This window comes from Schistocerca nitens, chromosome 1 (assembly GCF_023898315.1).
Source record: "Schistocerca nitens isolate TAMUIC-IGC-003100 chromosome 1, iqSchNite1.1, whole genome shotgun sequence".
Classification (NCBI taxonomy): Eukaryota; Metazoa; Arthropoda; class Insecta; order Orthoptera; family Acrididae; genus Schistocerca; species Schistocerca nitens.
Window position 1 is genome coordinate 843,910,847 of NC_064614.1, and position 15,999 is coordinate 843,926,845.

At 36.1% G+C, this 15,999-nt stretch overlaps 1 protein-coding gene across 3 annotated transcripts in view; it reads left to right on the forward strand.

The window, feature by feature from the left end:
• Positions 1 to 15,999, forward strand: part of LOC126263196 (steroid hormone receptor ERR1-like) — a 453,409-nt gene that overhangs the window by 308,318 nt on the left and 129,092 nt on the right. For all 3 annotated transcript variants that reach the window (XM_049960270.1, XM_049960261.1, XM_049960276.1), the window contains one exon: positions 12,204 to 12,326. In XM_049960270.1, the coding sequence (XP_049816227.1) occupies positions 12,204 to 12,326 (123 nt within the window). The remainder of the gene's footprint in view (positions 1 to 12,203; positions 12,327 to 15,999) is intronic.

Sequence of the window (15,999 nt, forward strand, 5' to 3'; positions counted from 1 at the left end):
TTGCCGTGGCAGTTGAAGATAGCATAACGAAAGCCGAAGTTGTAATTTTCGCGTTTAAGAAATCGTTCACGAAGCAGAATCGTACAGACATACCGCAGTTTGACCATCGAACAGACTCTTGTATGTACGAACCAATAAACATCTCTGGCGTAGAGAAACAACTGAAAGAGTTGAAAACAACTAAATCGCCAGGTCTAGATGGAATTCCAGTTCGGTTTTACAAAGAGTGTTCTACGGCATTGTCTCCTTGCCTAGCTTGCATGTATTGCGAATCTCTCTCTCAGCACAGAGTTGCAAGCAATTGGAAAAAAGCACAGGTGATTCCTGTGTATAAGGGCAAGCGAATGGATACACAAAATTACAAACTAGTATCCCTAACATCGGTTTGCTGCAGACATCTTGGATATAGTCTTAGTTCGAATATAACAAATGTTCTTGAAATCAGGAAGATTATGTGATAAACTGAGAATGGGTAAAGGACACCAGGCAGATTCGACATTTATAGATTTCCGGAAAGCATGGGTAAAGGACACCAGGCAGATTCTACATTTATAGATTTCTGGAAAGCATGGATAAAGGACACCAGGCAGATTCGACATTTATAGATTTCCGGAAAGCATGTGACACTGTTCCCATTGTAGACTGTTAAAGATGGTACGAGGACATCAAACAGTGTCCCAGATATGTAAGTGGCTCGAATACTTCTTAAGTAATAGAGCCCAGTATGTCCTCCTCGATGGGGAATGTTCGTCAGAGGCAAGGTTATCTTCAGGAGTGTCACAGAGAAGTGTTATAGGCCTGCTATTATTCTCTATATTCATAAGTGATCTGGCAGACAGGGTGGGCAGCAATTTGCAGGTGTTTGCTGATGATGCTGTGGCATCTGGTAAGGTGTCGAAGTTGAGTAACTTAAGGAGGATAGAAGATGACTTAGATGATATTTATAGTTGGTGTTATGAATGGCAGCTAGCTCTAAATATAGAAAAATTTAAGTTAATGTGAATCGGTAGGAAAAAACAATCCCGTAATAATAATCGCTATGTAGGATACTTCTGTTTTCCATTAACAAACATTCCTTACCAGCGCTAGCGATGAAATCGTATGTGAAAGTCTTCAAAACGTCTGCTTCTACAAATTTCTGAAAGTAATGGCACGAAATATAGTCAACGACAGACATCTAATACATAAATCGGCAACGAACGTATCTTGCATCTACAAGGTGATTGGTTTAGGGACCAGACTCAGATATACTGAGTGTAATGCTGCACCAGCGAAGCCAGAAGCAAGGCATTCAATACTGACTACGAAAAGTAAAGCACAAATCCAACAGTTCCGATAGTAGAATGCAACGTTCAAATTGACGTTGCACAAGTTAATCAAGAAATGGTATGCAGAAATTAAAAGTTTTATACACGTAGAACTGAGATAGCAGACCTGTTTAAGACTTTCGTTAATGGATTAGACAGACCGGGTCATTAATATATGTGATACAGAAATATTCTGACAGTATACACTGCTTTCGTCGAAGCACTATAAAGCGGCTCGCTAGCAGGGAGTAATGTCATTTAATACGAATTTTCTGTTCTAGAATATAGTTTTAATGCTTTTCGCGAGTAATTTGTAATCTAATGCTGGTTTATGATGCAGCATATGTCTACGGAGAGATTTAACAAGAAACGTTTACGAGTTTATCGTGCTTCATATGTCCATCAAAAGATCCAACTAGAAACATTTAGTATCTTTTCCCTGATTACAATGGAATTCGTACAGCAGAGAAATTCAGTGCTCGGGAATGTAATCAATAATTTATGGGAATAGTGTTAATGAAAGTGATGGAGTCACCTAAGCGCCTATAAAAATTTTGAGTAGTGGTCGTGTAATAAACCTATCAGCCAAGATAGAACCGTGTGAATAGGATGCGACGGACAAAGATAATGCAACTGTTTCGTGAGAATACGATCATGAGCATGATTGAACAGTATTAATAAGTACAGATAACTAACTTGGATACTCTTAATCCATAACTTTTAAACGTATAGTCTGTCGTCCTCAAAGAGACCTTAAAATATGGCGATAGTTTGTGCACTAAGGAACCCAATAACTGTTATCTACTCTATATTTTATTTAGTGTTTCACGCTATTGGAAATCACACATAAATTTATGGCTGTGGTACAGTAATGGGACAAAAATCATAAATTTATGTTTATATTCACGTTTTCCAACCACTAAATTCCCTAACGGTATTTTGGGCGCACTATGATTCCTAACTAGTGTCTACTCATATAAAGAAACTACTTTAATGCGCTACGTTTGCGAAAATTCTTTTATATTTCGATCGACTTATGCCATATCTGATTTTTATTTATTGACTGTAATTGTTGACTACAATGAATCCAGACTCTCATTGATTCAGCATTAAAAAGAGTTATAGGTAATTTATATAATTTTTTGGGAATAAAAACATGATCCAAGTAAGCTGCATTCTTTTTATTATCCGTCCAACTGTCCAGTTTCAACTGCGGCTCATTTTCAAGCAGCTGTAATACTTTCAAAAATGGTGACATTGGTATCTATGTCGACTGTCTACAAGCTCTCGCATATACATATACTTTATAATACAAATTACTTATGTATCTTAAGCTTCCAGCTTGAATTGCGAGGGCTTGTTGACAACTGATGCATAAACCAACGTCATCATTTTTGAACGTATTACAGTTGCTTGAAAATGACCCATGGAATTGGCCAATTGCACATATAGATAAACAACCTACTTGGATCATGTTTTCATTCTGAAAGGTGTTGAGGCTGTGGACCCCCACAAAAACAAAATTACACAAATTATGTGATCATTACGTTGTCTTTTTATTTCCCATTACTAATTACAAAATTTTAACACCCAGTGTTATTTAGGACTGTTGATGTTTTAAGAAATAAAAGGGCAATATTATTTATTCTAGGTACACTGCGCCTCCTGCTCAACTCGTGAAGGCAGGTAATTTAATAATGCGTGAAGTGTTCGTTTGCAGCCAAGGGCGCCCATACCTAGGGCCCCAAGGTGGGGCCGCCCCTCTAGCTCTCGGGGAGAAGAAAAAATATAGTGTAGTCAGGAGTTTTCCTTCCAAGAAAATGATTTACGGTCGGTATTAAGCAGGTTTGTAACGGGGTCGGAACTGGAACTTTATTATGGCTTCTTGAGTCGCCACTCTTCTTCCTCCAAAATGTTAAATATACTCCATATCCCCAGATCTAGACCCCCTCTCCCTCCCCCCGACAGATTATAATTTGGGCACTCTTGTTTGGAATATAACGGTCCTTACACCTTTAATTCCAGATACCTTATACATATCAATTTTATGTGTTTCCTTCTAAGTTGTAACAATTATAATCTGGACGCTGGGGTTAACAAATACATCTACATGCTGCTGCGGACATTGAATTGTGGACTTGCTGTTAAAATCATTGGACACTAACGCAACGTGATTTCTCTTGAAAGTAGATGTATAAAAAAGTACACGGAAGCATTGCCACAATCATAAGTAGAACTGTTAGGGAAGATCGAAATATCAGCTAGTTTCGTCTAAATCACAATGTGGGAAATGAACTGTAATTTTCGTCGTGGGCGGAGAACATGGCCCCGCCTTCAAGGCGTGAGTCACGCGATGTAGGGAGCAGGCCTCTATGGTGTCGATCTGCACAGCATTCGTATTAATTAATATATGACAACGTTATCTACCGAAATATGAAAATCTGATGAGGAATTTCACGTATTTAGATCTACAAATCGCAGGAATTTTTTTTGGTAGTGATAACGTGTTGGCTACCTGTGCCATTGATACAGTTCTTGACCTTTGATCACCGTCAGAATTTGAGAACATAATTCTGTTGCAGGTTCTAAAATAATTAAATACAATAGCACAACATTAATGTATGAAATAAATAGGCTGCTTTGCAAGGAATGCTTAACAAATACCTGCAGATTGGCCGCAATCAGCAAATTCTTGCTGAGCCGCGCGTCCCTTTCGTAAGTTTCCCATTTGACAATGGCTACATACCAAAGATTCAAAGAATCAAAGATGGCTGTTCCATGACGTGTGAACAGATTGCACGTTCTGACTGCAACAGTCTAGCGAAAAATTTATGGTAGCTTATAAGCAGTGCCGTATATAATTTCTCTCGAAATGATTGATTATAACGGTGTTTTGAATGCAATATGGTATAGGCTACGTCATTTACTAACAGCGATCTTTTAAATTTTTTGTGCAGTTTATATAATTCAGATTACAATAAGGGGAAATGTGTAAAACTTTCCCCTTTCAAATGTGTTAATATTCCTATATAGATCTTCTAGGGGGATTTAATTTAAAATTCTTGGTGAAACCTTTTCTCTCTCGTTTTATCTCCTGTCTCAGTAAACCATTTTTAGGTTTTCCGTGATTTCTCTAAATCGTAAATATTTTTTTACAGTAGAAAAATCAGTTATCTGTAAGATATATATAAGAAATAAGGTTACAGCAATATTTCTTGACTTCCAAACAACACTTGACTGGTTACCCCATCAAACACTGTCAACAAAATTACGACTATATGCATTACCAAACAAAATTTATGATTGGGTTGAGGATGTTTTGGTATGGACTGTGCAGCAGGTTATCTTGAATGGAGAGCCATTGACATAAATAAAAGTAATTTCGGCCGTGCACCAGGCAAGTCTGAGTTGTTTTATGTTGTCTGTTAATGATCTGGCAGACAACATTAGTAGCTCAGACTTTTTACATATGATGCAGTTACCTGTACTGAAGCACTGTCTGAAAAAAAGTAGAAGAAATATTCAGTTGAATTTCAAATTGGTAAAGATTGGCAACTTGCTTTAAATCAACATAAATGTAAAATTATGCACTTCACAAAACAACAAAAATGTAGTAGACCTAACTTTGACTACAATATCAATGATTCACAATTGGAATCAGACAACTCATAAAATTTCTGGGTGTAACAAGAAATGGAATGATCACTTAAGCTCAGTCATATTTATGGCAGGTCGCAGCTACTTTGGTTCATTGACAGAGTACTGGGAAAAAGCTGTCAGTCAACAAACTAAACTGTTTACAAATTACTTGTGCCCTATTATAGCCCTATTTGATGTGGGTCCAACATATTTCAGCAAAAATTATTGGAAGATACTAAAAATATACAAATACAAATGGTCATTGGTTTATTCGACTCACAGTAGAGCATCATGGAAATGTTGGAAACCTGAATTGCAGCTGCTTGAAAATAGATACAAATTATCCCACAAATCTTCTTACAGAATTTCAAGATTCAGAATTAGGCTAAGTGAATTTAGAGATCTCATTCAGTCACCTACGTTCTGCTCCCATACAGATCGTGAAAAAAAGATTAGAGTAATTACAGCACGCGCACAAACATTTAAGCAGTGTTTCTTTCCATGCTCCATATGCAGTTGGAATGGGAAGAAACCCCAACATGCGGTACCATGCTAATCATCCTCTACTCAGCCACATAGTTCACAATGTTTATGTTTAAGGGTAAGCATATTGTTAATATCGTCTACAACATGTGTCATATCTAGCTATAAATCCCCTTCCTGCCTGTCCAATGTAAAATAAGACAAGGGGAAAAAACATCACAAGACCATTTGATTTTGTAGACATCAGAGGCATGTCACATTCATTTTACTACTCTTAGAACATGATTATGAGAAACTGTCCAGGAAAATGTGTTGCTATTCGTGACAGTCCTATTTCTTGTATGGCCTAAATTATTTATAAGACAGCCTCAAGGTTTCTGTTGTTTTCTTGTGAAAGGTGTCTTTGGTCCTGAAGAGTAGTCTTATATGTTCTTCTGTATGAAATTTATGCTGTGACATTGCAACTTGTGCTTTAAGATTATAAATTTGGTGCTTTGTTCCTTATGTCATGGAACCAAGCGAGATGGTGTAGTGAATAGTAAACTGGACCTGCATTCGGGAGAACAATGGTTCAGATCCCTATCTAGCCATCCAGATTTAGGTTTTTCCTGATTTCCCTAAACCACGTAAGGCAAATTTTCCTTTCTTCTTTTATTATTAATCAGTAACACTTTTTTTTTTCTTTTGAAGTAACACTGCCCACACGTGGGAAAAAATCCTACACAAATCATTCAGAGATCCGTATAAAAGAGAGCACGCCGAGTCACATAAATTGACAGCTCTCAAGAATATGATCAACACAGCATTGAAACTGCTTCTGTAAGAAAGTGTCCTCTCAAGCAAGGAGCTGTACAATGAAGTATCCATAAATATGAGTATAAACAATCACCAGTGAGACCATGATTAAAAATATATGCACCAAGTTGGTAGATGACAAAACACAACATGCAAAAGACAAAGAACAAAATAGTTTACCCTAAAGGACCTTCTATTCACAGCATTCCTTTCATGGCAAGTAGTTTGTACCATATAACCAAAAATCTTAAGAAATATGAAATTGATCATTTTCTCTACCAAGGGTAGATTAAAGCAGAACCTTTCACACACAACTGTTCAAAAAGAGAAAAAAAAGGGTTGCAGGTGAACTGTAGTCTACAAAATCAGCTGCAGTTATGGATGTTTGTACAATGGACTTATAGGAAGGGATGTTGACAGCGGATATAGCAAACATTCTCACATGAAAAAGTCACCAGTTGCAATTCAGCTGAATCATACAAAACAGAGTTTGAAAATGTTGACAATGTACTTGCCATACTATATACTCAACATAAAGGTCCTAGATTAAATATCTTAGATAAGGTTGTAATCTGTAAGTATCACTAAATGTAGCTTGCCTGTAGTCTAACCGGGAAACTAGATAGTGAATTCATAAAAGTCATAGAGGGCTCCAGCAAGAATGGACGTTAACTGCTAAAATACATCATTAGAATATTTGTACATAGGTATTCAATTTCTGCATAAGAATTCACTGTAATACTTCCGTGGAAAAAAACAGATGTGGAAATTGAAAGTCCATGGTGGCATATAAATAATGCAAGTAGTAAAGTTAACAGCTCACCATGTATTTGAGGTGTTGTGTAGTTAATAGGCACATACTTAAACCAGAAAATGTTGCTAAGCTTTCACACGATCCCCATAACTCACAGTTTATTACTCCAAATTCTGTGCAAGTTTTGCTGTAATCATAAAGTAAAATATGTTCTCACTTCTGTGTAAAATCATGTTTGAATATTTGGAAGTTATAGGTTATACAAAGGGTGTTACCTTTCATCGTTATCATTGTCAGTTGTAGTTCATATGCATGTCATATGCTGATGAACTAAAATCCAATAATATTATGCTTATAACTAAGATTCTGAAACATGCTATAACTAATAAACATAAAATTTGGTGACATGTTAATGTAGTGTTAAATTTAGAAACCTGAGGGTTTCTGCAATGACTCACTTTGTGTGAACGAAGAATTTTTGGGATCTTGAGACTGTCAGATCTTTCCTTTACACCTGATTCTTACACACAAAAGTTATTCATAATTGGAGATACCTTGTGTTTCCAATATAAGGACACATCTCTATGATGAGAGGAAATTGCATTTGATAGTGAACCTATTTCATGCTCTATAACATTAGTAAAGTTAAATTATGTGTATTTTTTCTTCAAATGAGGCCAAGTACTTTTTTTAGACGTATTGCTGGGATTACATACTCCTTCAGGAATCAACATGTGTGGTGTCTTATTTTCAATGCATTTCTGTGGTGGTAGTGTGAATCATACCAACTGAAATTCCTGTTTGTGACCTATTTACCGATCATCGTCAAACCAAACAAACTTTGAACAACAATAGCTCCCGATTTTTGGTAGATTTTCTTTGAGTAAACCACAATGCTACCCAGAATGAATCATACTTATTCGACAAGTAAGTGATAAAAACTTCACAGTATGGATGTGCCTCATCACTATGCATAACACTTAGTGTATAAAAGAGTACTTAATGCTTCTGTGGGAATTATTATCAAAGAACAAATCTACAACTGTTTTGTGTCTCCGGTTGACCAACATGGCATAAACTTGCCAATGACATGCACTTCACCCTTAATTATGATGACAATGTAAAGTTGTGCCAAATCAAAATTCTCTCATAAAATCTAATAATAAGATAGATAGACTGATTGATAACAAGAACAAACAACTGTGAATATAAGGCAGTGAGTTTCCAGAAAGAATACATGAAGGAAACTTCTGCAAGAAGCTAAAGAAAGGACATGCTTATAAGCTACCTGATGAGACATTCAGTTAGCATTAATCTGACACTGGAAGAGCAATATGGGGAAACACTGTAGAGGCAGATGAAAATTAGTAGGGGAAGTAGGGCGTAACTGTACCAATTATTTTCTTCCCTTGAAGCCGTACTTAAAGAATGGGGCTTCCTAAAACTTTTATTCATGACTCTGGAGGAAAATGTTTACAAAAACAACAGGAACTTTGACACAACTTTTTATCTGTTTAACCCCATTTGCTGGATTAACTGAATCCTATGTCAGAAGTAACTGAACCTCTCATTAAATAAATGAATTACAAGACCCTAATTACAAAAATGTATTGTGAAAACATTAATAACAATGCTAAACACACCTTTATAAGTATATTAATGAAAAAATGTGGAAATAACAAAACTAGTGCACTATAAATTTAGTGACATAAATCTAGAAACAAATTGTATTTTCATAGCAAGCCCTAGGGCCATGTATTGGATTGGGAGTTTGGCAATTATCTAATTTGAAGCAAAAAAGGTATCATCTTCTTCTGCAGCTTCAAATTTTGTCATAAAAACAACTCTCTTAAAACATTTTACTTCACAGCCATCATTGTACACATTTTAAAGCCTTGAGCAATATAATAGTGACCACTCATGGCAGTTTTCCCTTCTATTTTGACTACAATGAAGTCCCTTTCTTCACTGTTTCAACATTTTCATCACTGCTTGTGTATAGAGGAATCGATATACTGGACATAAATCAGCATTTTCAGAGTTGCTGCTGCTCTCTTCAACATTTGGCATTTGACTGAAGGCTGTAAATCATTGAATGTATGCTTTTTTGGCAGCTGCTTTGATCTTCTATCTTTTGCTGCTGCCTCTACCAGTTGTGTACTGGTATCTGGTAAGGACAGTTGATTTTACTTCCTTTCTACCTCTTGTTGTTTTCCTTGCACCAATCTTAGAACGGGGCAAAAACTTGCACAGGGTGTGTAATTTCTGTTTGCTTATCTTGTCTGATGTTCAGTATTCTCCACAGTGTGATCTGTAGGTTTGTTAGCATTTTCTTCCAGTGAGTCAATGGCTGTTGCTGAATTTGTAGAGATCTGCCCATTGCATTTGATGACAACAAAATCATGGTTAGTAAATATGTTTGAATTGAAAGGTTCAATATCACTGACAATGAAATGAATGAATTGTCGTGTGACGAGGGACTCCCGTCGGGTAGACCGTTCGCCTGGTGCAAGTCTTTCGATTTGACGCCACTTCGGCGACTTGCGCGTCGATGGGGATGAAATGATGATGATTAGGACAACACAACACCCAGTCCCTGAGCGGAGAAAATCTCCGACCCAGCCGGGAATCGAACCCGGGCCCTTTGGATTGACAGTCTGTCGCGCTGACCACTCAGCTACCGGGGGCGGACATCACTGACAAAGCCTTTCGAGACGTTGGAGACAGTAAAAGCCAAAGGATATGCTACCTTTACAAGGCTGCAAAGTCTTATATAGTAATTCTGGGGACACCAGCAAGTGCTTCTATGAAGTTACTCATTATATTCATTCATCGTCAACTTTCTAGGGCTAACTGAACAGTATCACCTAACTCCAAACTTTAGTGGCCCAGTTAACTCCACCTTCACTTTATCAAAAATATTCAAAATAGTGGGTAAATGGCTCCATGCACAGCTTATATTTCATGGAATATCATAATGCAATAAACATGGAATTTAAATCAAAGAAACAACATTGTGTACTATTGATAATTAAAATTTTAAGAGGATTTGTTAGATGTGAGAAAAAGTAACTCTTATCGCTGGATTTCACATTTATGTATGTATTTAGATTACATTCAGCAACCATGTAAGTTCAAATTATACTTGGCCTAAGAAAACAACTTTGTGGACTTAAAGAAATAATTATCACTCTTCAGTTGCTAATTAATGTGATGGTCCAATTAATCTCAAGGTTCAGTAACACCAATCTCCCCTAAACATAAAACAAATAACTGAGAATATTGGATTCATAAGAGATAGAAAGATGCCAGTAAATGGAAGATGCCATCTCAAAATGCTTGAAATACCATTGACTTAAAAAGGGAAAAAAGTGCTTTTGCAGAGAGAAGACAAATAGTTACCATGGTAAATCCAAGATCACATAAATGTCTCATTTAAAAACAACTGGTTTCAACAGACTTTGCTGTTACATTCAGGTCTGTAACATAGTGCATGTACATGGAATATATCTCATATCATCAGTTATGACATAATATATGAAATAAAAAATTTACTTAGATGTTACAAAGAATGGTAATGGAGCTGTACATTTACATATCTTAAAAACTCTATGTTATAAAATGTGTTCATTTTGAGTTGGACCTCATACCATGTTGTTATGTTATAAAATGTAGCATGTAATATAAAGGTTTGTTATAAATAAAACATTTAAAATCAAGAAGCACCTTGTACACATGACCATGTCGATGTACATAGCACTCACAGTTGATGGTTATGCCATAAAAAACAGTATGTTGTAAAATACACATTAGCACGTCTATTAATGTTAGCTGGATATGTTCTAATCAGTGAATATTCACCTTAAACTGTGTATAAGGTACCATTTCTCAGCATGAGAAAATTCAGTCAAAAACTTTTCATCTTTGTATTGGGTGTTCTGTGTCTTTTAGGTCTACAATGCACTTACAAAATCTACCAAATACCTTTCTACAACCATAAGCTCTTCACTGTACTCATAATGTTCCCTAGCCACAAATGATTTTAAAAAAGGAAGGAATGAAGACTGAGTTGAACATCCCATCAACATCGAGGTCATTATAGACAGAGTGCAGGCTTGGGTGGCGTCAAAGATGGGGAAGGAAATCGGCCAAGCCCTTTCAAAGGAACCATCCTGGCATTTGCCTGGAGCAGTTTAGGGAAATAATGGAAAACCTAAATCTGGATTGCTAGATATGGGTGTGAATTGTTGTCTTCCCCCAAATGTTTTTATATGTGAGAATAGATGGATGCTAGATGATATCAAATGTCATAAATTGGGTTGATATTCCAGCAATTCATAGCTTAAATCTTTGACTCCTAAAAATCCTTGGAGAGCAACCGCATTATCTAGAAGATAATTTTCTTTTGCAATCCATTCTTAAGTATTTTTTATCCAGTTGCATCAGAAGATTTATGTAGCATTCACCAGTTACTGTTTTATCCTGTGCAAGGTAATCAGTAAGAATAATCCATTTCCCATACCAGAAAACAGCAGGTATATCCTTTCTGACAGGTGGTACTGACATGGCATTTTTGAAGCATGGCCAATGGATTCCGCCACCTGTTTTCATTACTGTTACATTTCTAGTTTGAAATGATCAACCAACTTCTAATTATGGTGACAAATAGGAGCATAGTCACTTGCATTATTTTTAATATGATGCAACCATTGTTGAGAACTGATTGCAGGTTGTGGGTCATCCATTGAAGGACCAGCTTAAAGAGAAGATGACAAAATTTGAACTTGGTCACCCAGTTCTTAACTGTTAAAAATGAAGAGACAGACTCATTACAAAACAGTACACGTTACAAAACAAAATTTTTATATTAGTGTGATATTCCAGTTTATTCATTTACAATTACTTCAAAAAGCCACATAAGGAAAACTATTCCACAGATCAAGTTGACACTTAAGTTAATTATTATGCAGAATGCACCAACATCACACAAACAACGTATCATTTATGTAAATGTCATCTTTGTATCTGCCTGAGAACTTTTACTTTTTCCCCCACAAACAGTTGAATGTTTTTGTTAGATGTATGTGAAAACCTTTGTTAACCAAAGAAACTGTTTTATAATTATAGCTGGTGATTATAACAGCATTAGTTTGTTAGCATAGTTAAATATTTTCTCAGAGAACTTGGATTTATTTATTGATCTGCATGTGTGTTTCCCTTTGTAGGTAGAATTTTGTGAAGAAGAGGGGCAGAGGTACAATGTCTCAGGCACGTGTTCACCAAGTGGAGGAAGTCCTGACAGGCAATACTGCAGCTCCACAACACAACCTGGTCCTGGCAATGCTGAAGTAAGTATTTTACAAAATACAGTTTCTTCCAGTGGCAAGTAATATGTTAAATCTAATGTACCACATGTGAAAATTTGTTAAAAAAAATGCACAGTTTTCAATCTGACCTTAGAACTTGATTGACAAATTTGAAAACCACATCTATATTTCTAACTTATAATTCCACTTGCACAGCCTTTTCCGGATACATCTGTAACAGGTGCCAAAACATAGGCACAAACCAAAGGCAACACAAGTACTAGCTTTTACATAATTCATTCATTCATTCACTTCCTCATCCAGTGAAAGAGAGGAAAGTGTCAAATGATGTAGGGTTATTCATATTCAGCACCTTGAGTCAAGGGACAGGAATCTGTAAGCCAGAATTTTGTGATCTTTTGTGGAGCTATGTCTGTAGTTTTCCTTAACTTTGCCACTAAGCAGTACTCTCTATCACATCTTTGATGTGTTTTTTTCTGGCAAGGCTAAGACGTTCTTTCGTCAACAAGGTTGTTATGGACAATCAGTTCACTTATTACTACAAGTATGAGACCGAGAACAGATGATGATATTTTTTAATGAATCACCCTACCAACTCCTGTGCGTGATTCAGTGAAATGAGGGGAAATGTGACTCATGACTGTTAGGCAAAAGACCTGAATGCAGATTTACATCTACATTTCCAAACCACTGCAATGTACATGGGACAGGATACAACCCATTGTACCAGTTATTAGGGTTTCTTCCTGTGCCATTCATATGAGGATCATTGGATGAATGATTGTTTAAAAGACTCTGTGTGCACTGTAACTAGTCTACCTAGTCATCGTAATTGCTACAGCAGCAGTACTTAGAGGGCTCTAGTATATTCTTAGATCCCTCACTTGAAGCTGGTTCTTGAAACTTTATTAATTAGATTTTACAGGATGTTTCACATCTATCTTCAGGTATCTGCCAGTTCAGTTTTTGCAGCATACCTGTGGCCCTCTCCCATGGGTCAAATGAATTTGTGACTGGTTGTGCTGCCCTTCTTTGTATGTGTTCAGTAGCCTTTATTAGTCCTTTTTGGTATGGGTTCCATACACTTGGGCAATATTGTGGGATGGGTAACGTGAGTTTTTTGTAAACAATCCCAATAGACTGATTGCATTTCCCAGTATCTTATTAATGAACTGAAGTCTTCAATCTGCTTTACCTATGACTGAGCTTATGTGATCATCATGTTTCATGTCCCTGCAAATATTTATACTCAGATATTACCAAATATCTACAAGTTATTCCAGGAGAAATGGTCAAAATTCGGTGGTATGATAGGAATGATCATTCAAAGCAAAGAAGTCCGGTGGACATAGGCTCCAGATGTGTACCTTAAGAGCTTTGAGCACTCTATCTTCAATATTATGAAACAAATCTCTTCAACTAAAAGCTCTTTGCTTTCCATATTTTGAGTGGAGTTGGTACGGACCTAAACAAGAAAAAATTGTCTAGTAAATATATGCTGTAAAATTCGTACCTTAAAAGCCATGAGCACTTGTTCAGGAGAAGAGATGTGTTTCACAGTAGCAAAGATGAACAAGGGCTCATAAATCTTAAGGTATTTATTTCAGAGCCCATATTTACTGGACATAAGTGGTCTTATATCGAAAGAATGGTTTGACAGAACTTCCCATGCTAGTCTATCTCTGATAAACCTACATTCATTTGAATCTGCTTATTGATCTCCCTCTACAATTTTTATCCCTCACACTTTCTTCCATTGACAGCTGACCATTCCTTGATGCTGAAGGATCCTCTGTATTAGTCAAGTTGTATTAGTCTGTTTCTCCTAATTCAATTCAGTACTCATTAATTCATTATTCATTCTACCCATCTAATCATCAGCATTCTTCTGTCACACCACATTTCAAAATCCTCTATTCTCTTTGTATGTGAACTACTTATCGTCCATGTTTCACTTCACATTCCTTACATTTGCGTGTACATACCTTAAAAAAGACTTCATAACACTTGAATTGACATTAGATATTAACAAAATCCACTTTTGAGAAATGTTCTTCTTGGTGTTGACACCTGCCTTTTATATTCTGTCTACTTGCCCATCATTAGTTATTTTGCTGTCCACATAGCAAAACTCATTTGCTGCTTTTGGTGTTTCATTTCCTAATATAATTCCCTCTGCATCACCTGGTTTAATTTAACTATGTTCCATTATCCTTGCTTTATTTTTGTTGATAGCCAATGAAAGACTTTGGTGAATTTCTGAGTGTTTGTTGATGTCATCAACATCTTAAAAACACCAATGAGAAGAGGCTTGAAAGTCTTATCTCTCATACCCATTAATATTGTAACATTTGTGATTATACAGTTTTTATCAACTGTATCATTTTCATTTGTCAATTCACTGAAGTTGGTTATGTACTTAGCAGTATGATAAAAATGTAATATTGAGGAGAGCTGGTGTAACTACTGATTTGTAAATTTTCATCTTCCCTCTCTTCTTCTTCTGTTACTTCTTCCTCCCCCTTGAGACATAAACATAGACAAAAAGAAAAATGAAAGATTGAAATCACATATAGTTTGCTACACTGTGTAAAGATTTTTTCTAAAAATTATTTGTCCCTCAAAAGAGATACATGTCGACACTACGCTGTGTTACACAAGCCTGTAATGTGGCAGCTGTGGTGCAGCTCTGTGATAGTTGCTGTGATGTATGATTCTTGTCTCCACCTCAGGATGTTATGCCAACACAGATCATTGGAATATTCTAAGTGGCTGTGTTGTGTCTTTACCTTAGTTGCCTATGTATAAGCTTCCTGCCTTGAACAGCCACCAGTAGGCAGTGAGGTATCGTGCTAGGAAGGTGTGAGCTGTCTGGCCCCAGGTAAAAGCATTGTGTGCTTGCAGGAAGGTGGTCTGCGGGCTGCTCTCCTCTCTTCAACTGTTTCTGCTGAACTTCTTCAGATAATATGTTTATTTTATTTCATTTAATAAATTATTTGATACACATCTGATTATGAGGAACTAGTCATAAAAACAAAATTAGTTCAATAAATATAAAACTGGCTTCACCAGTAACTGATGATACATTGCAAAAAGTTGCAGTATAAATTGAATTATACACCTCATAAAATGATATGTATTGAAGCATTGCAGTGTCTGTGTTAATAACTGACTTGTGTAAGTAAGTGTTTATGTATTTATAGTAGAATGCTGTTCAGTCGATGTTACTTAATATCCACTGTAAGGTAACATAGATTAAAGAATCTGGTGACATATTGTAATATTTTTGAAGGTTAATTAGCTTTAGTGTCTGAGGTTGAGGTGTCATATTGCATCAGTGAGGGAAACTAACTTTGTAACAGCTACCAATTATTAAGAATTTTTGTACATGGGCTTAATGTTTTTTTAATAAGTGAGAATTACAAAAATTAAGAAAAATGCAAGGAAAGATGGTGGTATCTAACATCTGTAAACAAAGACACTTAGAAGAGACTTGTCTCCAGTGAAAATTGTTATTAGTGCAATTTAGCTAAAGTAAACATTTTCTGTGATGTTGAAGTGTCAAAAATTTTTATTTTTTGACTTTTGTAACTTGAGAAGGTGTTAGAGAAGGAAGTAAAATGAAGCACACACTTGCTATATTATTACTCATATTAATTGGCAAATTTAACTGTGATTTTTGTTGTTGTTGGTA